Source organism: Chamaea fasciata, unplaced genomic scaffold (assembly GCF_029207755.1).
Source record: "Chamaea fasciata isolate MVZ Bird 193981 ecotype frontalis unplaced genomic scaffold, bChaFas1.0.hap1 SCAF_10, whole genome shotgun sequence".
In the NCBI taxonomy this organism is placed as follows: domain Eukaryota; kingdom Metazoa; phylum Chordata; class Aves; order Passeriformes; family Sylviidae; genus Chamaea; species Chamaea fasciata.
In genome coordinates, this window is record NW_027094095.1 from 22926153 (window position 1) to 22949994 (window position 23842).

A 23842-nucleotide genomic window follows, 5' to 3' on the forward strand; every position below is an offset into this window, starting at 1 on the left:
TAGACTGTGATTGCCTACACCATTAATGCTACCCCGCAGGCCTCCAGAGATGTGCTGAAGGCTGCTGGCTGAGGATGGTCAACAGTTCCAGCGCTGGGCGTTTCCTGTCCCAGCTCAGTCGTGCAGGCCACAGTAGCCCAGGCTGCCTGAGCTGTGGCATGTGCATAGATAATTATATGTAGCCACAGTGTCTCCTGAAAATCTACATCCATTCTCCTTTCATGCTAGCAGTTTAACTTCACCTCTAACATCTTAGAAGTGTTTCAAAGCATCATTCTCTCCTTCCTAATGGTCCACATACACACAGAACTACACTCTGGCTAAAAGAGTATGTTTAACACGCAGCTGCCACAAGAGCCATTGGGTGAGAAACTGGAGCAGAATCTACAGGACCATAAAAAGAACCTCAGACAAGTGGCATCGTTTCAGTAGGAAATGACTGGACATGCTCCTGCCAGGAAAGATTCACCCCTGGCACGCCTCTCTGCTGGGTATCCCAGCTCTGTCAAGTCTCCAGCCCTAAGCTGATTGGAGACAGGTGTGTTTGGGAATGAGGGAATGAGGCAGAGCTACTGCCTGCAGGTAGAAGTTCTCAGACCCTCCCTGCTACTGCCTCTGGAGCTGGCTTGAAGTTTTATTCATAGGGAGATGTGAAATCTGCAGCAGCCTTGTGTATTGTCACCCTTGATGGCTCAACCTGGAAGCAATATATATCCTGCACAGGGCTGAAAAGTGCTGCATTGCTTATGGCCACTGTGTTCTCCACACAGCTGGGAGCCAGAGCCAGCAGTGAAACACCCTTTTATAACATCAGCCACCCACTGGAAAACCTACTGCCTATGATAGACTGCACAATCCTTAATGAAAGCCAGCCATTTGCACTAAAATTGGTTTATTCAGTATGAATTTCCTGCAGTGTCCACAAGATAGTGCTGTCAGAACACCTTTTCTGCAAAAGCAGATGACAGAAAATGCTGGGTGAATAGAGAAGCAAACCTAGGGAGTTTTCCAGCAGCATCCTCTCACAGGAACGGGAGGTAATGTTTGAGGCCTGGGGTTTTTATGGTCACACAAGAAACTTGCCAGACTAATATACACCACAAAGCTCCTGCTGATGATTAAACAGTTGATTCTCAACAAGCCCCAGTGTTAAATGACTGCTAATCCATGCACAGCTGAATATTTCTTGTTTATTTTGGGACTCTTTTTTGTTTGTTGGTGCTACTAGGGCAGGACAGGAACACAGCATTTTCCATTGAGATTGCACCAAGAGGCACAGACTCAAGCCATTGTGTGGTTCTTCCCCCATCTAGGGTGAGCTGATAGCCTCCAGATCAGGTCTCTAACTCCTAAGGCAGATAACAGGGAAAAATAAGCAATGTTAGATCCACAGAGGGACGGCAGTGGGCAATACTTTGTTCCTTACATGAGGAAAGGCTGGATAATCCAAGAGTACTAACACCTGAAGTGGAACAGGATTATCTTGCTTTTGTCCAGACTTAGTAGGGCATAAAAGCTCTTTTACTCTGGCTGGCTATCTTAGTTATGATGCAGGCAGAGCCCAGGTCCAAGTCAGCTTTCACAGTTCAGAAACCCTCAGAGTGCTCAGCCCCACTCTGCTCCCAGAACCTAAACTGTTGAGCACAAAGTGCCCCAGCTGTGGAGGAGGATCGTGCCTGGGTTGAAGTATCCCTTAAGTGCTTGTGACTAATGTTTGCTCACATCCCTCAAAGATCCCTAGGCTCTTTTGCTGTCTTTTTTAAATATTACAAGTATAAACACTTTGAAAAGAAAATCCAAGAAATCAGCCTCCCTACCAACAACCAGCCAGTCTTTAGGAGCTGTTAAACTTTACAAAAATCAGCAAGAAATATTTTTGTAGGACAGATAAGATAATGAGATCCAAGAACATTTATTTATTCAACTTCTTAAAATACTGGTTTTTACAAACACATAGTCAATTTTCTTTCTAGAAAAGCAAAACTTGCAACAGTTTTGCAATGTTTCAAGCACATCTGGAAAAGGTTATGTGTATACATAACCTGTACATGTGTATTTAGTTATCTTAAGGGAGACCATTGTCACTAGCAAAGGGCCAAATGCCAGATATCTCCGGCAGAGACTGCAGGGTCTCAGGCCCTCTACCCAAGCCTTCCAGTGGGTGCATTTTAGCACTTTGCTGAGTACCCTGATACAGGCCATGAAGAAAAAGGCTGCTGTGTTCACTGCCCATGGGCATGTGACCTGCAGACACCCTACCGCACTTAAAACAGGAGTCATACAAACCACTGACAAACATGCAAGACAAGAACAACTGCATGCAAGATTTCTTGTGAACCAGGTTTTGCTGTAATGACTAAGGCCTCTGCCAGCTTATCTGCTTGCTGGCTTGCTCCTCCAGTTGCATGGCAGTCGCCAGGGCATCCAGTGTTTCTGTAAAGAAAGGTAAGAGCAACAGGGTGACTGATGTGGAAGCTGAACTCTCCAGCCCAGCTGTTGCTCTCAGCAGACCTCAGAGCTATGCAGGACTGGATGCTCAAACCCCCACAGGTATGCTGGTGTTACTTTCAGGTCTTTGGAAAAGCGTTAGTGACAGTGCTAGTCAGATACAGGCTCTAACGTACCTCTGACACCGAGAAAACTTCTTGAGCTGTCCTCTATGAAGTACTTAGCTCTGCTCACAAAGGTCTCAAGATCATAGTCTGGTTTCTCTGTGACTCCCAAGAGGTAGTCAAGTTCAGTAGTCATTCTCTGTATTTACAAGGATAACAGTGATGAGAAATGGACTTTCTGGAAATTCAATTACTTTCTTCAAATCTGGCAGTCTAATCAACATGGCTGAGCTTCTACAGACCAGGAGCAGTCAGTGCTCGTTAGCAAGTAGAGGTTTTTATTTGGAGGGGAAAGGGAACTGGCAAAAGCACTGGAATGCCCCACTTTAACCAGTTGGGACAGAAAATACAGAAAAAAGTTGGCAGTGAGGAAAAAGTAACACCACTGGTACATTATCTTGCATTGCTGCTTCCCCAGTAGCACTTGGCTACAAAGCAAGCTGCTACCAACATATAGAAGGTGGCCTGGGCTGGGTTTGCTGCTTCCCCATACCTGTCTCAGTTCTCTGAGCTGTTCTACAACCTTCTCCTCCCGTTCACTAATTTGAGTCATAACCTCTCGATAGGTGAACATTTGGGGAGAGAGTTCTTCCTCTTCATCCTTGGAGAACTGCAAGAAACAGTCTAGGTAAGAACAGCAACTTGTTCCCAGCTTTGAGTTCAGTTTAGCCCACTGCACACACATACATTGAGTTGAAGACCTGAGCCTTCTGTACTGGTCTCAGTCTCCTCAGTCTCCATCTGACTCTGAGTTTCACTACCTCCATCATGAGGGCTGAGCTCTTTCACTCTGCAAGAAGAAGAATTGTCAATCAAATTCATCTTCCATCAGTTTCTTGGCTACAGCATCACAAAATAGCTACTGCAATCAACTAGTGCTCAGCAAGAAACAATCAGTTTCACTTTAAAAGTTGCACAATTACCATCCCCAGAACAGGCTTATGTGGGCAGAAAGCCCTAAAGACTGTGGGAAGGAAAGCCAGATGTTTCTGTTAAGAAAACTTGCCTGTCTGGGCATCCAGGAGCCACTCCGGCAGTTACACTCACATCAGTTGAGCTGAGACTGAAATCCCTTCACAGCAGGTAGCACATACACCTTATACAGAGTCCCTTAGGTCTGTGTGTGCCCACGTGTGTGACTATGCTACAGCAAATATACTATGAAGGTTGCTGTGCTAGATTCTTAAGTATGTTAAGTATTTGTAACAAAGTTAGGCCTGTAAGTGAGCTACAGTTGGGCTTATAGTAAATTCAATAGACTCTTATGTTAAATTATTTAAATTAGGCTATGGATTAAGTGCAGTTAAAATCTTTAGGCCTAAGCTGTTGGTCAAGTCCAGGGCTATGTTTGACAAGGAGGTCACATAAACCTTGTGACTCAAAGGGAGGGTCTAACTTAGTCCTTTCCATCCTTACCCTTTCTTTTTCTATCCTTACCCCTTTTTCTATTTGTCAGGCTTCCAGGTAGATAATTTTAAGTTGATTTTAGTCAATTTTCTTCTCTGTGTGCTTTAACCACCTAGTATGTAGTAGAGTGAACTTTGCCAACAAACTTTGTCTTCCATTTAATTTTAAACCTGCTTTTGCTGCTACCTTTTCCAGTGATTCTTTGAGTGAGCTAAAACACTCATTTGTGACACACATTCTTAGCACACCCTTACAGATGGGTCACAAAGTACTACAAAAAGTAAAGGGCATGGAGGTAACCATTCAGGACAGGGCAAACTCCCTGCAAGAATCAGGGCAGTCTGAAGTCTGGCATGAGAGGAGATTCCTTTGAGAAAAGGAGACATTACTCATGGTTTTACATCATCACTATTATGTCTCAGACAGAACACCCAGGTTAGTTTCATATGACAGCTCTAAGATACTTTGCTCCTAACAACCATCCTCCAGGTTGCCAATACAAACAATACGAGAGAACTTGAGGTTCCAAAGGTCAAAGTAAAGGCAGCTAAAACACCTTCTACAATAAGATTAGAATCCCCAGGTCTGAAAGGCCATTACCTGTCAGCGTATCTCAGTGTGTTTAAGGTGTACTCACACGAACTCATGCCTGGAGAAATCATTGCTATCTGCAAACACAGAAGAAACCTTGGTGACTCCTATCTGACTTTTGCTCCTATATATTTCACCACACAGCTGGGACATTTGAGGACAAAGGGTTGGAGTTGAGACAGCCAAGTTCATTTTTCTTTATGGATTCTGTGGGACATGCCAGCATCCCTGTATCCAACTTTCCACTGTCTTTGTGTGCACCTGCTGTGCTTCATCATCCACTGAAAGCAAAGCCCTTTGAGAGCACACCAAGCTCTCTTGCAGATTCACTGTATTAAAAAGACTTCCACAGCCCTGCTTCTACTGGAGCTGGGTATAACTCACCAATTTATTATCTTACTCACCCCATGGAAAAGTTTTCATGAGGAAAATGTTAGGTGGGTTTTGTTGGGTTTTTTTCTTTTAACAAGATCTAAAGCTTTCCTACTTAGAAACCCCCCTTGCTCTAGAGGAACATGCAGCTATTTGGTCAAATTATAGAACCTAAGCATTGTTTGACACGTGCATACTCACCATGCAGGTCCTTGAATTTGCTCCTATGAAAGAGTCTCTTAGCACCTGTGTCAGCTTGCTCTCCCGAAAAGGGGTATGAGACTTGTTCTGCCCTAAAGCTCGGATGCACTCCTACAAAAAGACAAGTCTTGTGAATGCAGTGTAGGCATCTCTCCAAACAGCTCTGCAAGCTATCAACCACCAATTGCTGGTAAACCCAGCAGGCTGAAGAATGGTGACATGCATTGCTCTAAGTTCTTCATAGTCTTTAAAATAAACTCCAGGTACCTGACTGTCACAGGACAGTAGGTATAGCCATCCTATGTCACAAAACTCACTCCAAAAAAAGGGCTGACTTGAATGCAGCTTGAAATACCTCTACCAGTGTCTGGCCTGACAAGACTGCACTACTTTCCTGAAAACATTCTAAATGGAAGTATACTCTATTTTTAGGTTGCTCACATCCTAAACTAGTACTTTTTTGTTTTTTTTTTTCCTTGTCCTGGAAAGAAACAGAACAGATAACCCCAGAGTTGAAGAGAACCCACATGTGGATTATCACTCTGCTCCAGGAGCCGTAGCTCACCTTCAAAGCCAGCAAGCTCTTATTGATTTCAGCACCCTCCATCCGTGTCTGCCGATCAGCACTAGATGTGTCTGCACCCCTTTCATTTCCTGCCAGATCCACCAAGGAAAATTTGCCAATCATTTGTCCTCTTCGGCGCAGTATGATTTGGAAGCAGGCATGTGACCTTGAAGAGCTGGCATTTGCAAAAGTATGCCCAGATGTCCTACAGCAAAGATGCAAACAAGCCTTAGAAACGTGTCACAGAAAACAACAGGTCCTGACAGCACTAGATAAGACCTGTAGCCATTCAATTAACCTCCTACAGTTTATCCCATACATTAAGTTTGTGTGAATTATGGAATTTCTTCTGAAATAAGAGCACAGAACTACTTGTGAAAAATATGAACCTGCACCCTGGATATAGGAATTTGAGACTATTTAAGCTGCCTGGCTCAACTCAGCCAGCCTACATTGGAATGCCTTCCTGAGTGTTAAAGCCTCACATGCACTTGAGCTAGAAGTCACACCCTCAGCACACCACTTGTCATTTTCCTAATGCATCTGCCATTATACAGTAAGCTCAGCCAAGCTCCCCACCAAACAGCATTAGGTATGCTAGCACATTACAATCATGGTAAATCCCCTTCTCCAGCCAAGCTGGCTTGGTACTTCACCTCTACTGTACAGCTGCACCTGCCCCATCACTGCAAGGCATAGAGTGACATCTTTGAATTTAAATCTCCCTGTGACCTTCACTATCATATACTCCCTGAGAATGCTGGCAGGTTCACTGTTCCACCCTCATCCCTACTACTGAGGAAAAAGGAGGGAGTAGCCTGAAATGCAAAAACAGGTCAGGACTAAATTGCCAGCCAAAAAAGGATGCACAGAATGCCGAATAAGCTTTCAGGATGTGCATATTTTCCCACACAGTGCAGTACAGAAGCCAAGGAGCTCTTATTTGCCTATGAACTTTTCCACAGCAGTTGCAACTTCACTGAAGCAGATAACACTTGGTAATACAGATTTTGGCTCCCAATTAAAGATACCAGTATGATGGCAGAGCTGCTCCTACCACAGCCTTTCCTGCCAGGATGATGTGCCAAGCCTACAGCTGTCCCTTGGCACTTGTTTCCAACGATTCTTTAGACAAGATTCCTGAACAACATGCAGTGTTTTTGTTGCCATTGGAATAGCTCATCTGGCCTGCAGTTAAGCCAAACCATTTTTGCAACTATGGTTCATACCAGCTGCTGTTCCTTGTGATCGTACAAGCCCACAGGGATTACTTGTATTCCTGTAAATTAGCTGACACTTCTAGAAAGCACCAAGGCAGCCATCTCCACATGTGAATGGTTTCTCTTATTGGAGTTCCATGAGGACTTCTGAATGAGGAGCTCTGACATTTTCTATGGAAGGCAGGCTGAACCCATCCCTTCTAGTCCTTTGTTGTGTAACCACTTCCTGGTATTCATGCAGAGGTGCTGCTCAGTGCCCTTACTGGGGAACAAGCAGCTTTCATTTAAATCTCAAAGCACCAGCAACAGGCACTGTATGTTTTTCTAAACCTAGAGATGCAACAGGACATGATTCCTCTTACAGGTTTTAAGTCACCAAACCTGCAGGCACTGCCAATTGTGATCATTTTGATGACATCCTCAGCACAGCCAACTGGTCTTTCTTGGAGACCAACAACCTGGACCTGTTGCTTGCCATCCTCCAGGACTCGAAGCTTGGCCTTCTTATTCAAGAGGTCAAACACCTATATTTAGGCAAAAAGATTGAGGCAAACCTGAGCAAGGACTCCTTGTATATATTTTTTCTGTCTTTATACAAAGCTATATAGAAACAGCATCTTTAACATAGACTTCAAATTCAATTCCAAACACAGCAATAGAAACAGAATACATAGAACTATAGAAAGTATTAAGTTTGACTCAGCTACTTATGGAATATTCATCCAAAGAAATCAGGTCAAGATTTAAAAATAAAAAAAGGTCTTACTTTTCCATTGTATATTTCAAAGAAAGTCACATAGACTTCCAGGTTCTGACTCCTGTACCTGGGCTGGTTTAGGAGGAGGAAGACATCTTGTGCTGGTGAGGAAAGACAGAAGTTAACTGGTTTAAAATATATTCTAGTTGCTACTTGATCTACTTTCAAAGACTGCACAGCTATAAGGCAGTGTCTAGCACTGAGTGACAGTCATCCAAACAAATGCTAACAATCAGTGCTGTGCTACCATCTGGAGAAGAGATTCAGCAGCATCCTTACCCAGGGACTGAAAACAGGGAAATACTGGAGTTTCAACTGCTAATACCCACAGGCAACAATCCTTACTGCTCTGAAGGCACACTGGGATCCTCTATGGTTTTGGACAGGCCTGAAAAAGTCACGTGTTTGTTTCAAGTGCATCTTGCAGGAAGTCTAGAAAACATACATCCCTGGACATCTGCATTGCTGAGGTTTGGAGACAATGTACTAGATTAGCTGACCCTGTGGCTGGATCCAGTGCAGCTTTTCATTAGGCTCCAGACTTTGAAGCTGAGCTGAAAAGCAAAGACTCCTTCAGGGCCAGTCATAACTATTTCTCAGAGATCTGCCAATAGCTGTTCCTGGTTCAGCTGCCTTGCTGCTGACTAGGTTCACAGTGGGTCTTTCTGAAGCGAAGGTAAAGGTCAGGTTTCATGGTACTTTCCAGGCATTATATCGAGGAGGGGCTTCTAAGCATCCATTTTCTGAAATAATTTTGGACATGCTAGTGTTTTTTTGCATTTAAGACTTATAGAACAAAACACAATACATACATCCTTTTGCATAACAAGTTTTATATCACAAACGGGTAGAGTTGTGTTGTACTCAGATATATCTGAGACAAAACTGAAGCAGAAGAATCAAAATTAAATGATTCTGCCCAGCAAACACCTAATTAGAAAATGTGTCGTCTCTTTGCATCAGAAACAAGTATCTTCTGGTGAGTTCAGTATGGATGTAAACACTTACAGGCTAGAAGAAAAATATTTTGTGAAATGAATGAAAAAATACTCATACCTCCTGCAAACACCAGCTCTTATTATTAAAAACACAAATACCTTATGTATCTTCTACTGGACATGTTTAAAATAACCATACAAAACCATATCTAGTTAAGAAAAACAAGCATTAATTTAATTTTTGTATCTATAGAAGAATCAACTTACAGGCAAAAGCATATATGCCCTTTGAGGCATTCTGGGTTCTCCCGGAGAAGTCTCCGCCCATAGTCTATGAAGAGAAAAGGCTAGAGGTCAGGCATGGCACCAAGTCAGCCTGTCTATTCTTAGTCCCAAAAACAGGCCAGGAAGTTACCATAGATAATCCCTAATGCCAACAAGATTACTGGAACACAGTGCCAAATTAGTTTGCAGCTTCCCCATCAGTTCAGAAAGAAGATCTGGCCTACACAAAGAGGTGCACCTGTAAGGCTCTGGGGTGCAGTGTCAAAGAAGTTGTTCCTCCAAGGAAGCTGCTTTGACAGTGCAACCAAACAGCCTCTAGTTAGAAGAGACAAAGCTTTGTTTGTTAGGATCTAGGTTGAATAACATTTTGCAGCTACTTGCAAAAGTTAACCTGACATGAAAATACAAATTTAGAGCAGACAATACGTTTAACTCCTTTGGCCAAAGGATCTTTAATCATAACAAAATTTTCAGTTAGTGCTATCCTAGTGACTTGCTCTACCACTGTTATTTAAAACACAGCTCAATCTCATGACACATTCTCAGTCTACTAGAGTTTAATATGCAGCACTCCAGCCTCAAGGTAGAGCTGTTGTCCCTGCACTAGTTCTGCCCTAGGACTGAGAAGGGAAAGTAAAATCACCAGTGATTTTAGTGCATCACAGCTGTATTCCTGTAACGCTGCTCAGGTAAGCAGGTTTCTCTACCCTTTCCAGTGCAATGAAGGCAGTCTGTGTTCAAACTTCTATAAAGCTCCAACTTGTTGTCTGGATTACTGGAAAAGATCTGCAGCTCACTACATAACACTAAAGATAGAAGGTGCTAGCCTAGAACTTGCCTGTAACACTGATCGACAGCAATGACTGATTACTCAAAGCAGTGCGTTAGCCCAGCCCTGTGCAGATCACTGTGGTTTGAGGTAAATGCTTCTTGTGGAACAGGACAGCACATCTGACTCTGCTATCATGCTGTGAGGATTCTTCCCCACAGTTCCCAGAAGAAAGTTATAGACAACACATCTGTTGAAAATTTAGAGCAAGCTTTCTCTTTTGAGACAAAACAATTTTCACAACTCTTGAAGCTGCAACTGTTAGACTGGAAGGAGTGGTTAGGAAGCAAACACGCTAACTCACTCACTTCACAATACCAGATCACTTAAATATTTATGTGCATCAAGAGGCTTATTCTTATATAATTGCTGAATTCTTTAGAATGCCTCCATGCTCAAAGCACAGGATAGACTGTAGGCTTTGTCTCAGATGTAGGCTAATAGCCCCACTTTACAGACAGGAGTTAAACAGCAACAGGCATTTGAGGAAAGGAATAGCCATGACTAAAACTGACATATCAGGGCATCCTAAATCTCTGAAAAAGCCAGCTTTTCTTTTTTTCTAAAGAGAAAAAAAAATCATTTTCTATTTCTTATTCTTCCTTTTATTCTAAGAAGTTTTTTCCTAAATCTTTTGAAAAGCCAGTACAATTTTCCTCACAACCTCCAAGGAAACCCACTAGTACATAAAGCTACAGAAAATGAGTTAACATCTTACAAAGTATTAGCTTTAAGACAATAAAACCAAGATCCAAACTTCTTACATGATCCTAGTCATTCTCAAACATCAGGGAGCTTTGGAATACTTTATCAAAGCTAGAAAATTTGAGACCTTGAAGAAAAACTTACATGTGTCTTGCCACTGCCTGTCTGGCCATATGCAAAGCATGTTGCCTTCCCACCCTCAAAGATGGTCTCTACAAGAGGTCTAGCAGTGAATCTGAATATTCAAAAGATGGAAAATAGTTAAGGCAAATATCTCATACACTGCTTCGTCATCAGTTTTAATAAGAAAAGAAACTAAAAAAAGGCAAATCATTAGGCAATCAGCAAGGCTGTGCTAAAAATAAGCCTTAGACTTTTCACTCCTTCAGCTTTCTCCAAAAAGGATTCTAATGCCTATTTCAAGTAACAGTTTCTTTAAGCTTAGACACCATTTAGCCATAGTTCCATGCTTTTATCTGAAAGTCATTTCCAGTGAGCAGCAAGCATTACCTGTATACCATTTCATTTGAAGAAGTTTCATCAAATGAAAAGTCAAATCTAAATGTTTGGGTTTCAAGGTATTTTGTTAGGTCCACTTTCTGCTTTGGCTCATGCACCATCAGGACACACTTGCTTGGAACAGTAACCACATCACATTCCTTTTTTTGAAGTTCTGTTGACAGAAAAGACCCTCAGTTTTAACAAAAATTAACAAAGTCAAACTGTTCAAGACAGAGCTGTTTGGTCAGTATACTCACCATGCCTATTGAGAGGGCGCTTTCTCACACAGACACAAATCCTGTGCTCTTCTATCTAAAAGAAAAGTAAGGAAATAAGTAATTATTTCCCAGTTACACTATTACAGAGAGATCCAATGCTCCCTCACATCCATTTTTCTATATGCTGATCAGTTGCTTCTGCTTCAGAGCCAACCCATTCATGCATGGATGTCAGTCTTAAAGTGCATTCAGTGCAAAAGTGACACTACAAATAATTTACCTTTATGCTGCATTCTCCAACATATAAGGTGGAAATGCTGTCCAGCAAAATTTATGATATCAATACTGCAGCTATGGTCAAATTAATCAGACAAATTAATATTTTCATCTACCCTAGAGGTTTTTGGTGACCTGGAGTTCTTTACTGATGGAGCAACTTGAGCTATTTGTGCAGCACAGTTACACATCAGATGAGTTGGGAAGTGCATATGCCATTTGGTGAGACAGAAGGCAAAGGTAACAAGCTCTTGTCCTCTCACACAGTGATATGTACACCAGGTTTTTTAATGGCTGAGGGTACTGACCAAGCCAGGGTTCTCTAGTTTTCAATCTCTACTTTTGCTCCTCCACTTTTTGACCTATTTTAAATTGCTTAACATATTACTTGCTTATATTAACATGTTCTGTAATAGGTCAACAGGCTATTTTAAATTATACCTATTCCTACAACAACAGCTGTGCCACTTACAATCTGGTCACATATCATTGCATGGTAATTGTTGAACCACAAGCTCACTAGTGACACATGCAAAGTAAACAAGACAGCTTAGCCCTAAATAAGGAAGGCAAGTGACCTCACAGATACCACGAACTTCTTCAAGCTTACAATATGCTGAGAGAATTTCCAAGGTGCAGTGATGCACCAACAGCTTGATGCCAACATTTTTAGTAAAAAATAGAGAAGTCTGTCTACAGGCTGCAGTTAGTAGCCTCAGTACTTACTGGATCACTTATAGATATTGGCTGGCAGTTTAAAGTTGCTCTGAATTCCTTGATCATACGTGCAAATTCCCAGTTTGGACAGGTGCTGTCAAACTCCTGCATGGAAAAACCATGGATGTGAATGTAATTGATCTCTTGCAGCAAAAAAGGCCCCAGAGCCTATTAAACAAGCAGCTGTATGCAATTCAAAGCATTTTACAAGATCCACAACTTTCTGAAACCAGAATCAGTCTGTCCTTACATACAGCTTTCTAAAAACAAGGCCTGTCCAAAATATGTTTTGATATCAACTACTGCACTACAGTGTCCTATAGAATTTCCCCTTACAAGTGTGTTGTAGAGTACTCCACCTGCGCTTTTTTTAGCCGGATTTCACTTATTTGAGCTCTCTTTTCTTCTCTCTTGCTCTTCATTTTCTCCATCTCTTTCACAATGTTAGATCTTCTTCGAACTAGATAAAAGAAAACACTTCCTTGGATTAAAATTTCATACTAGGTTTTAAGCACAAGACAAATACTTCCACTTCTCCAGGTTGCTGACAGACTAGCTCATACAGGAAACAATCATCTTCAGAAGGATGGCCAGCCATTTTGCAGCACTTCCTTCCCAAATCAGATCTAACTATCACAGAAACTGCCTTGAAAGTCACACTACTACCCTAAAGCAAAGGCAGCATTTCTGAGGCATTAACACTATAACAGAATGACACATCTGTAATAAAAAATGATCAAGATATTCTGACTTGCTGCCAAAGTCACCTTTTCAAAGCTTTAGTCTCTGAGTACACAAAGCAGCAATCACATAGTGATTCACTGCTGACGGCCGAGTCAGTGTTTATCCACTGCTCCTTGGTACCTGGGCTCTCTGAAGAGCTCGTTCTAGCAGCAGGCAGATGATTTTCTGTATTTCCATTTACACTTGACAGTGAGGCTTCTGGAACACAACCCAGCCCTCTAGCCCTGGTTTGACCAGCTGCAGAAAGAAGCCAGACCAAAATCAGTAATTAGATTGCAAAGATCATGAATAATTTTCTAATTTGTGAAGCCTCATAGACTACAGGCATTTCTCAACTCCTACAGGAGAAGAGAGAACTGTCTAAAACCTGTGGTAAACGTGCAAGTAAACTTTTAAATCCTTTGCCAATCACCGACTTTTATGCAAGGCTGCAAATCAAAGCCAAGCCAACTAGACAAGGACTTAGTATCAAGCCTCTTATTTCAGTGTTTTTGTAGAACTTAACATGCAAGGCGGGCCCTCAGCTATTCATAAGATAGACTAGTAAAATAAATAACTACAATTTTGTAATTCAAGGAGGCTGAGTTCTTGTTTTACTCAACCACTATAGGTAAAACTACCACCAGTATAGTTACAGGGTGTGTTGTCAGCAGTGTTAAGGCACTTCTCTTCCCACTCGAGCCCCACAAATACCATTTTATGCCATTAAGCAGATACCACATCCACCCAACTTGCCCAACCATAGCTCTCTGGCTAAGAAAATACATCATTTTGCACAACATTGTTTCCAAAGTTTGGAAAACACTTCAGGTAGGAGCCATGTTGTAGTAGTTTGAAGGCAAAACAAATGAGAGGCTCCAAGTCAGAGATACAATTTAATAGGAAAAAAAGAAAAAAAAAGGAAAGAAAGTAAAATAAAATCAATGCAATAATACAAAAGACCACTGACAGAGTCAGAATACAACCTGAGCGTAGTGATGGAAGCAGTCCAGATGAGGTGGTCTTCCTGAAGCAGTGATCCTGTAGAAAAGTCTGGTAGCTCGGGTCCTCTGGGAATCCAGTGGGTAAGCGCCCCTCTGGTGTTCAGAGTCTCAGCTTATATCCAGGCTGGAATGCTTGGTTTCTCCCTCTGGGCGGAGCATCCCACAATGGTATGGTGAGTCATGTGATAAGGCCTGATGGGCCCATTAACAGGAGGTAGTCCAGGAGGGGGTTATCTGTGAGCTGTGTAGCAAAGGTGCTGATGGCCCATTAACAGAAGATAAGCCAGAGTGGAGGAGGCAGGGAGCACTGCCTCACCTGGTTTCAACAGTTCTTGAAGATGGTGATAGAATATACTTCAACCCAGGACATTATCCACCCCTTATTCTATTACCATCTACATCATCTCAAATCAATACCTTCCTTAAACTACACACACACACATATATATATATAATGAAATCCTACACACAGTTCTCACTTAAAATAAGGTCTCCTTGTGGTACACAGTGGGTGTCCTCATCTTTTTGCATCACCCACCAAGTGTAACCAGGTCCTTGTGCAAAGACAACTCCACGGATGGGTTTGCCCTTGCCCGAGGTGGGATTAATCTAAACAGTCTTTCCTAACATACCTCTCATGTGTACCACAGGGACCCTATCTCTATCTACTGTATGCAAGGATTCAGACTGGGCAGGACCAGCTCGATTGATGGACTCTCGGGTATTGACCATCCAGGTGGCCTTCGCTAAGTTTTGTTCTCAATTTTTGAAGGTCCCTCCGCCAAGTGCCTTCAGGGTAGTTTTAAGCAGTCCATTGCAGCGTTCCACCTTCCCGGCAGCTGGTGCATGGTATGGGATATGGTATATCCATTCGATTCTGTGTTTTCTGGCCCAAGTGCTTATGAGGCCATTCTTGAAATGAGACTCGTTGTCTGACTCAATTTTCTCAGGGGTGCCATGTCTCCACAGGACCTGCTTTTCCAGGCCCAAGATGGTGTTCCGGGCAGTAGCATGAGGCACAGGGTAGGTCTCCAGCCATCCAGTGGTTGCTTCCACCATGGTGAGCACGTAGCGCTTGCCTTGGCGGGTTTGGGGAAGGGTGATGTAGTCAATTTGCCAGGCTTCCCCATACCTATACTTTGACCATTGTCCGCTATACCACAGAGGCTTCACTCGCTTGGCCTGTTTGATCGCAGCACAGGTCTCGCAGTCATGGATAGCCTGGGAGATGCTGTCCATAGTAATGTCTACCCTTCGGTCACGAGCTCATCGATATGTTGCATCTCTCCCTTGATGACCAGAGGCATCATGAGCCCAACGAGCTAGGAACAATTCTCTTTTGTGCTGCCAGTCTAGATCAATCTGAGATACTTTCACCTTGGCAGCTCGATCCACCTGCTCGTTGTTATGATGTTCTTCATTAGCCCGACTCTTGGGTACATGCGCATCCACGTGTCGAACCTTCACGGTCAGCCTTTCTACTCGGGTGGCGATGTCCTGCCAAATCTCAGCAGCTCAGATGGGTTTCCCTCTGCGCTGCCAGTTGGCTTTTCTCCAGCGGTCCAGCCATCCCCACAGAGCATTAGCTACCATCCATGAGTCAGTGTAGAGATAGAGCCTTGGCCACTTTTCTCGTTCAGCAATATCCAAAGCCAGCTGGACAGCTTTAAGCTCTGCGACCTGACTCGATCCACTTTTTCCCTCGGTAGCCTGTGCAACTCGTCGTGTGGGGCTCCATACAGCAGCTTTCCATTTTCGGTTAGCACCTACAATTCGGCAGGAACCGTTGGTGAAAAGGGCATATCGTCTCTCACTCTCTGGTAGCTCGTTATATGGTGGGGCTTCCTCGGCCCGTGTCACTTGCTTCTCCTCTTCTTCAGAGGATAATCCAAAGGTCTCACCTTCAGGCCAGTTTGTTATAATTTCCAGAATCCCAGGGCGATTCAGGTTTCTAATACGGGCGCGCTGCGTGATCAGGGCGATCTATTTGCTCTACGTGGTGTCGGTGGCGTGATGTGTGGTAGGAACCTTTCCCTTGAACATCCACCCCAGCACCGGTAGTCGAGGTGCCAGAAGCAGCTGTGCTTCAGTACTAATCACTTCTGAGGCAGCTTGGACTCTTTCATAGGCGGCTAAGATTTCCTTCTCTGTGGGAGTGTAGTTGGCTTCGGATTTTCTGTAGCTTCGGCTCCAGAATCCCAGTGGTCGTCCCCGAGTCTCACCCGGCACTTTCTGCCAAAGGCTCTATGACAGACCATGGCTCTCGGCTGCAGAGTAAAGCACATTTTTCACCTCTGATCCTGTCCTGACTGGGCCAAGGGCTACTGCATGAGCGATTTCCTGCTTGATCTGGGCGAAAGCTTGCTGCTGTTCTGGGCCCCAGTGGAAATCGTTCTTCTTGCGGGTGACCAGGTAGAGAGGGCTCACAATTTGGCTATACTCGGGAATGTGCATCCTCCAGAAACTTATGGCACCTAGGAAAGCTTGTGTTTCCTTCTTGTTGGTCGGTGGAGACATTGCAGTGATCTTATTGATGACTTCAGTGGGAATCTGACGCCGTCCATCTTGCCACTTTACTTTCAGGAACTGGATCTCTCGAGCAGGTCCCTTGACTTTGCTCTTCTTGATGGCGAAGCCGGCCTTCAGGAGAATTTGAATGATCTTCTCTCTTTTCTCAAAGACTTCTGTTGCGGTGTTTCTCCACACGATAATGTCGTTAATGTATTGCAGGTGTTTTGGAGCTTCACCCTTTTCCAGTGCAGCCTGGATCAGTCCATGGCAAATGGTGGGACTGTGCTTCCACCCCTGGGGTAGTCGGTTCCAGGTGTACTGCACGCCCCTCCAGGTGAAGGCAAACTGAGGCCTGCATTCTGCTGCCAGAGGCTGAGAGGTTCTTGGCTTTTCCCAATCCCCTGGTCAATGACCACATCCCGGGACAACGATCCCAGTTGCCTGGCCTCACTTCCATCCAGAATGGTGTCATTGGCTGCAGCGTCCCAGATGCGGAGCAGCCAGGTCAGGATGGACTCGTTGGTCTGGCGGGTGAATTCCCTTCGCAGGTCACGCAGCTCACCCAGGGATAGAGAGCGAGTGACGATTTCTGGCTCTGTCTCTTCTGCTGATTGTGAAGGTCCTGCTGCACCCTCATCAGTCACTATGCGGACTGATTTGGTCTTTGATTTCTTCTTCTGAACGGGGGCAACTGCTACTGGTTTAGGCTGTTCAGGTTCGGTGATGGTTTGTGTGGAGATGCTGATGGCACCCTTAGTCCCTTTCTCCTCTGTGACAGTCTGCGTAGATGTGGACACTGTTGCCTCACTTTTGGCTTCTTTCTCCTCTGTGACGGTCTGCGTAGATGAGGACACTGTTGCCTTGCCTTTGGTTCCTTTCACCTCTGTGACACTCTGTGTAGACACTGATATCGTTGCTCTGCTTCTTTTTCCCTCTTCCTCTTCCTTCAGAACACGCTGTATCACACCATGTAGTGTTTTGATTCTAAGCATGGTGCGGGCCGTGCAGAGAAGACAAAGCAGGACTAACAACAACATCATGCTGTCCTTGGCATCCAGAGGGTATTCCATATTTTCAAAAACTGCTGTGTCATGCCTAAAAAGCTGGAAAAAATCATTCTTCACCCCTCCCCACAGGGGCTGGGTGAGATTGTTGAGGCCCCAGATGTAGCATCCTAGACCAGAACAAGAAAACAAAACTGGGTGTATATTCTGAATAATGTTCATTGCCTCAGAGTTTATCAAGCAATGGACATAATAGACTACTAAAGCAATTTTAGTACCATACCCTGGTCTACGCAGGAGCATTAAGACTGGCAGATAGTACCCCAGTTGTGGAAAAATATAGAGAGATAGATATAAGACACATGTAAGCATGTTGAGCATCATAGCGAACAGGTGTCTTCTTCAATACAAAATTGTAATTCTGACTTTTCTCAGTGCCTTGTGCCCCACGTTGGGCGCCAAAAATGTAGTAGTTTGAAGGCAAAACAAATGAGAGGCTCCAAGTCAGAGATACAATTTAATAGGAAAAAAAGAAAAAAAAGGAAAGAAAGTAAAATAAAATCAATGCAATAATACAAAAGACCACTGACAGAGTCAGAATACAACCTGAGCGTAGTGATGGAAGCAGTCCAGATGAGGTGGTCTTCCTGAAGCAGTGATCCTGTAGAAAAGTCTGGTAGCTCGGGTCCTCTGGGAATCCAGTGGGTAAGCGCCCCTCTGGTGTTCAGAGTCTCAGCTTATATCCAGGCTGGAATGCTTGGTTTCTCCCTCTGGGCGGAGCATCCCACAATGGTATGGTGAGTCATGTGATAAGGCCTGATGGGCCCATTAACAGGAGGTAGTCCAGGAGGGGGTTATCTGTGAGCTGTGTAGCAAAGGTGCTGATGGCCCATTAACAGAAGATAAGCCAGAGTGGAGGAGGCAGGGAGCACTGCCTCACCTGGTTTCAACAGTTCTTGAAGATGGTGATAGAATATACTTCAACCCAGGACACATGTATATTTGGTCTCTTATTTTATCTATGAAAGAGTTCAAGTTGCTCTCCCAGTGGGATTTGCAGTTTGAATAACTAAATGCACACAAAGTGAAAATTGTTCCACATGAAGAATTCACTGGCATGTTTCTCCACTCACCAGGGAGCGACGAATATTTTCCGGTTTGCAAAGAAGTGCAGGGATCTACTGTCATCTCATCTTCCTGGAGGCTGCATTGAGATTCTGCAATAGCAGAGATCCTGGAACGGCCACGCACAGCTTTGGAAACAGGAACCCAGGGACACTCAGACACTTGCAATTAATCAATTGATCACAAAGTACAGAGCAGTGGAGAACAATGTGTGGTTACAAGGATCTTTTCCATTAGCAAAGTGCAGGACAAAGCAATGCATGTGGGTGAAAAGTGATCAGTAAAAACCATCACTATAGAAAAGCAAACAGTTCATTCCAGATTTGCAATTCCAGTGGATTTCTTTCAGATTCCACTAAGGATTCACATAAGGATATGGCAGTTCCAGCACCTTAACATTTAATACCTAGGAAGGAGGAAGTTTCAAGTCAGAGAACCACTAAATCCTCTGAAGCTTCACACTTGCAGGGCTGTATGAATTAACTCTTTGATGGTGGCAAGGGTATGGCAGCCTGGCATCTGGCCATGGGCAGCACTGTGCCCACACACCATGAGGGCACCCACATACAGGCTGTGTGTGGTGCACAGTAGGCTGGAAGCTCCATGGCACTACATTCAGCTAAAAGACCCTGTATAACCACAACAGCAAATCTTTGAAAGAGGTCCCTTTGTAGGCAGTCTCCATTTTCACATGCCAAGGTATTTCTTTCACTGAGATCAAGTCCTTTACAAAACTTCCTAGGGGAATGATTGGAATGTTTACCGCAATAGATTTGTTAAAAAAAGCAAATCTGATATGAAAAAAAGTGTGATACACAAGCTAGAACTCCCTTCACCTCTCATGACCAGCAATTATTAGAATTTAGCCAGAACGAATCACTGTTATTTCAAAGGATCTGTTGGAGACCAAAGGTTCATTTCAATTCTGAATCAAATTCCTTAGAACCATACCCAAAACTCATTGCTCCTGTTAACTCTTTACCTTGTATCTTCTGCTCATGTGCAGAGACATTAGATGTGACTGCTGCAATTTTAGAAACAAAAAGCATGAGTTTCATTATACTCAGAAAGGGCATTTTATTCCATTTTCTCTTGTCCCACATGCCCAGACCTGATCTCATCTCACACTCAGCAGCACTGTTTCTATAAATGCTGGTGCTTCTGGACAGGCAGATTAACTGGAAGATTCACTCCATGTAAATGGGTTTGATTCAAGTGATTCTTCTATGTGAGGATATTCAGCATCCTCAAAAATTCCTATTGATTTGTGGGACTGAGGCAATATCTATTTCTTAATAATCTATTTCTTAATTAATTCTGAAAGCACTGCTTCTGCTTCTTTCCTTTCCTGAATAAGATGGAGACAGACACCTGCTGATCTCCTTTAATTTGTTTAGTCTAAGAACAAATCTGAAGCCAATGTTAGCTTTCTAATTAGTGCTGTGCAGAGTTTGCAACAGGACAGATGCTCTGACACTCCTAGGCTTTAGTTAGTTATAATGACAGAAATTATTTGATGAATACTGAAAACACTGCTTCTTTTAAGCTCTGAGCAGGTCTTTAGGGACCAGAGTGTGCCAGTAGGACAGGCAACAGATATTTTAAATATGCAATTAGACTCTATACTTCAGGAGAGCTGTGACCTCTGCAAGGACATCTTTCCATCAACCAGAGACTGGATTACACACCTTGTGTTTTCCAGCTGGCTATCCAGCTCTATTAACGAACCTATATATAGTCAGTCATGACTTTACCACATCATTTTGCTTGTCAGTTTACAAAATTTATGGAGTTCCCTGAATCTGAGAAAGATCAGGATACTCTAGTACAGAATAAATTCTTACACATTAGCATTCTTGGACAACTCCTGCCTCTCTGATGCCAGGGAATTTGTACCATTGTCTTCTGGGACCAGCTTTCCTGTCTTGCATTACATGCAACAGAAGAGGCCAGACAAGCCCAGGTGTTTTGTTTACAGCTCAGTTGAATGGAGAAACATAAGTTTTGGATAACTATGCACTTTAAGAGAATCATTAAATTAGTAATCATTTAACCTCAGCATCATTCACTGTATTACAAATAGACCACTAATGCTGCTATTTGCAAGTCAAAAAGCCTAAAGAGTCAGCTAAAAAAGCCAAGAGAAGGTAGAAAATAGGCATTTTCTAACTCCTGACACCTCAGGACAAACAATTTCTTAGCAATCCCACACTGACATCTCTATCAACTCTTCTGGCTTTGCTCAACACATTGTACTGACATACAATTAGGGAGCTGGGAGTTACATCAGCTGTAACTTAGTCTGCCTGCTCTGAAATGTCTCCAAGCATAAAGCTCTACTTATTGTCTAGGGAGACTGCTTGATGAGGAGACATACATTTGTCACCGCTATTTCTTTCTTATCCTTTCCACTCTCATTCTGACTCTTTTAACCTTAATAATTGCCACTTAACTTCTGTTGTTTGTGGCATTTCCAAAGTGCCATACAGAACTTCAAAACTCACTACAACAGCAACTACCTAGTGACATTTAAAGCAGGGAATAACTACAGCAATACTGCAGAAAAGGAGAACACATCAACAAACCCCAGCTCACAGGAACAGGATAGCAACCTGTTAGGACAGTTCCTGCCCTCGGGAGTCCAAAACATTGGTATGAGACAGTATCCTCTTTGTTAGCACTGCCTGAATGAGCAGCCTTATGATGCACTAAAGTACAATATTATACAGTGAAAGACCAGCACAATTCCACAAGGGTATAGCAGAAAAAAAAAAAAAAAAAAAACAACATTTTCTCACCTTCCCGAGGAGCGGGTATTTTTGAAATGGTTGTTCTACGCTTCTGTTTCTGAAAAACACGAAATGCTGTAAGCATTTGGAGTAAGCAGCAAACACCTAGCACTGCTCTTCAGGGCAACATCGACACAGTGAGAATTTCTGACTAAAGCCTAACTATGGGACAGAAAAGACAATTTAGAGATCTCAAACTTTAACACTGCGAGCATTATATATAATAAGACCTAAGCATCAGTACCTTAGAAGAAACTAAACTACTTTAAAGCACTTACCTGTAAAGTTACATTGTCTTGCAAAGGAACATTCTCTTTCACATCAGCAGAAGGTAGTTCTAATAATTCAGGGTTTATTGCAACTACATCGTTAATATCAACCTGGAAGAACAAAGGCAGGATTTCACATAGTAGAATACTGCTGCTACCACTTAGGGATTGTTTTTTTTCTAATTTGGACTTTCAGGGAAGGCAAACAAACTTGACCCACTGCCTGCCAAATATTATATTTAAAATGCTTGGAAGACCAAAACAGTACTTCCTGTTCCATTTGAACAATCTGATACATCTAAATACACCAGACAAAATGTGCTAGTTAAGCCATTCACCCTCATCTGCCAAACACCACACAGCTCTGCAGGTGCCATAGAGCCCTTCTGAAGAGAAGGGCAAAGCCCATTTGGCATCCCCTGCTCCAATCTCCCACTGCTAATCTTAGTAAATCTCAGCAGCTCTGTGACTTCTGTGCTAGGAGAGCATTAAGTGTTTACTGTGGGATTGTGCTTAGCGAAATACACGTCAAAGAGCTGCTTAGACTTTGGGAAATGAAGGATTCAGCATTTAATCCATAACTTAATTCACCTGCATCTTCACTACAAATGATTTCACCTGGCCAGCTATCATTTCCTGACTGACCCTCATGTGAAATCATAATCTTGCCTTCACCTCATCATGGGGCACCCTGGGAAAGGCATGGATAGGGCAGGCCTGAGCACAAATACCACAATTCAGTCTGTTCTGTTTTTTAAAATTATCCCTGCTGAAGAGATTAAAGCACCTGTACAGGAAAATTCCAGCAGCTTGCAACTGGAATTCACCTAACAAGGCAACACAAGTACCACCAGGAAGTTCTTAATTAACTTTGGAATTATTTAAATCGGAGTCTATGAAAACAGAAGAAAGCAACTATGTGAACCGCTCTAAAATGTGAAAATATCACTTTCTAGCATAAGAGAAGTACTCTGAAGCCTAACTCACATGGAATTAGCAACCAGACAATTGGAAAGTGAATTAGCTCAGAAACAGGTATGTGGACAATATAAGTGTGCGTAAGCACAAACAGAGCATAGATGCATAAGCACATAAGAAAATTGCAGGATTTTGAAATACCTTTTTAAAGATTTAACATCTTAACACAAACATGCAATTTAGCTAAGAATTATATTTGAAACTGTATCTTTTTTATATTTGAATACAGCAGGCACATGCACAGAATAAGATTTGGTTTCAAACAACCAGCCAATGGCAACTCTTAAGATTTTCACTGAAATCCAGAGTCTGCACATTTCTAGAGGCACCAGAAGGACAAATACATTTGCTGAGTACCAGACTTCTTTTAGTGTCAGGATTTCAGCCAAATCATCTTCAAATGCCCCAGACTCACCTCTCTCCCATATCTCACACTGTATTTATTTCATATTGGTGCAGAGATTCAGGAAATCAAACCCAGCCCTGTTAACACGGTACCTTGTTAGTCACAGATTTTAAGGAAAGCCTGAAGGCCACAGCATAAGGCGTGGAAAGCCAACAAACAGCCCACAGGGCAAAAAACTGGAATATTGGGACATTCAGCATCAGTCAAGTGTGAGAGGCCCAACACCTCCTTAATCCCTTTGAAAGGCAAAGGGTGCATCTTAGGCACTGCAGCTCTCTCACCTTACCTTAGCACATCTAGAGTATTGCTTTCATTTCGTATAAAAGTAGGAGAGCGCGGAGCGAACTGCAGACAAGCGCTGCGCACCCAGCAGGGCAGAGGAGCCGGGCCACCCCTGAGCAGCCTCAGGCTTCCCAGGGCTCATCCCACCGGGGCCCGAGGGCGGTGGAGCACCCGGGGAACGAAGGGGCCGCGAGCAGCCGTCACTCACCTCCTTGCCTTTGGTGGCGCCACCCTCACACCACTCCACGGTCACGCAGGAGTGCTCCACATTCACGACCTTCACCGTTGCCTTGTGGATTAAGCCTGGAAAAAGCCGGCGTTGAGCCCAAACCTGGCCGCCGCACGCCGCCCGGACTCCCGCGGGCGGCGGCGCCCAGGACGCCGCAGACTCTCCATTCCCTACTACTCACCGTTACTCCGCTGGATATTAATAACGGCGCCGGGATGGACGCTGCGGTAGAGGCGGGAGTCCATGGCGCGGGCGAAGGGATAGAGCCGCGTCCCGCCCCAGCAGCGAAACACCCGCCCGGCAACCGCCGCCGGTTTAAACCCCGCGC

The 23842-nt window shown here is 43.6% G+C and overlaps 1 protein-coding gene across 2 annotated transcripts; it reads right to left on the bottom strand.

Annotated features, from left to right (window-relative positions):
* Positions 1-936: 936 nt before the first annotated feature.
* On the bottom strand, positions 937-23786 carry KIF2C (kinesin family member 2C). 2 transcript variants are annotated; one of them, XM_066192707.1, is made up of 22 exons: positions 23696-23786; positions 23494-23588; positions 21629-21730; positions 21360-21408; positions 19544-19585; positions 18570-18689; positions 13059-13175; positions 12554-12654; positions 12204-12299; positions 11241-11295; positions 10993-11155; positions 10627-10717; positions 8931-8994; positions 7735-7826; positions 7350-7492; positions 5749-5953; positions 5184-5294; positions 4620-4687; positions 3300-3402; positions 3106-3222; positions 2625-2751; positions 937-2433 (listed from the first exon to the last, which is right to left on the bottom strand). In XM_066192707.1, exons 1-22 carry the CDS (start codon positions 23757-23759, stop codon positions 2357-2359), a joined length of 2202 nt encoding a protein of 733 aa, XP_066048804.1. In that variant the 5' UTR covers positions 23760-23786; the 3' UTR covers positions 937-2356. The 2 variants fall into 2 exon arrangements, with proteins under 2 accessions (XP_066048804.1, XP_066048805.1); XM_066192708.1 differs by lacking the exon at positions 13059-13175.
* Between the last annotated feature and the right edge of the window lie 56 nt (positions 23787-23842).

Coding starts and splice junctions, on each gene's coding strand:
- KIF2C (XM_066192707.1), bottom strand. CDS start 23,759: ATGGACTCCCGCCTCTACCGCAGCGTCCATCCCGGCGCCGTTATTAAT. Junction 11,296..12,203: donor CAATATCTATAAGTGATCCA/GTAAGTACTGAG, acceptor CTTTTCTTTTAG/ATAGAAGAGCACAGGATTTG. Junction 5,954..7,349: donor ACAATTGGCAGTGCCTGCAG/GTTTGGTGACTT, acceptor TCTTTGCTGTAG/GACATCTGGGCATACTTTTG.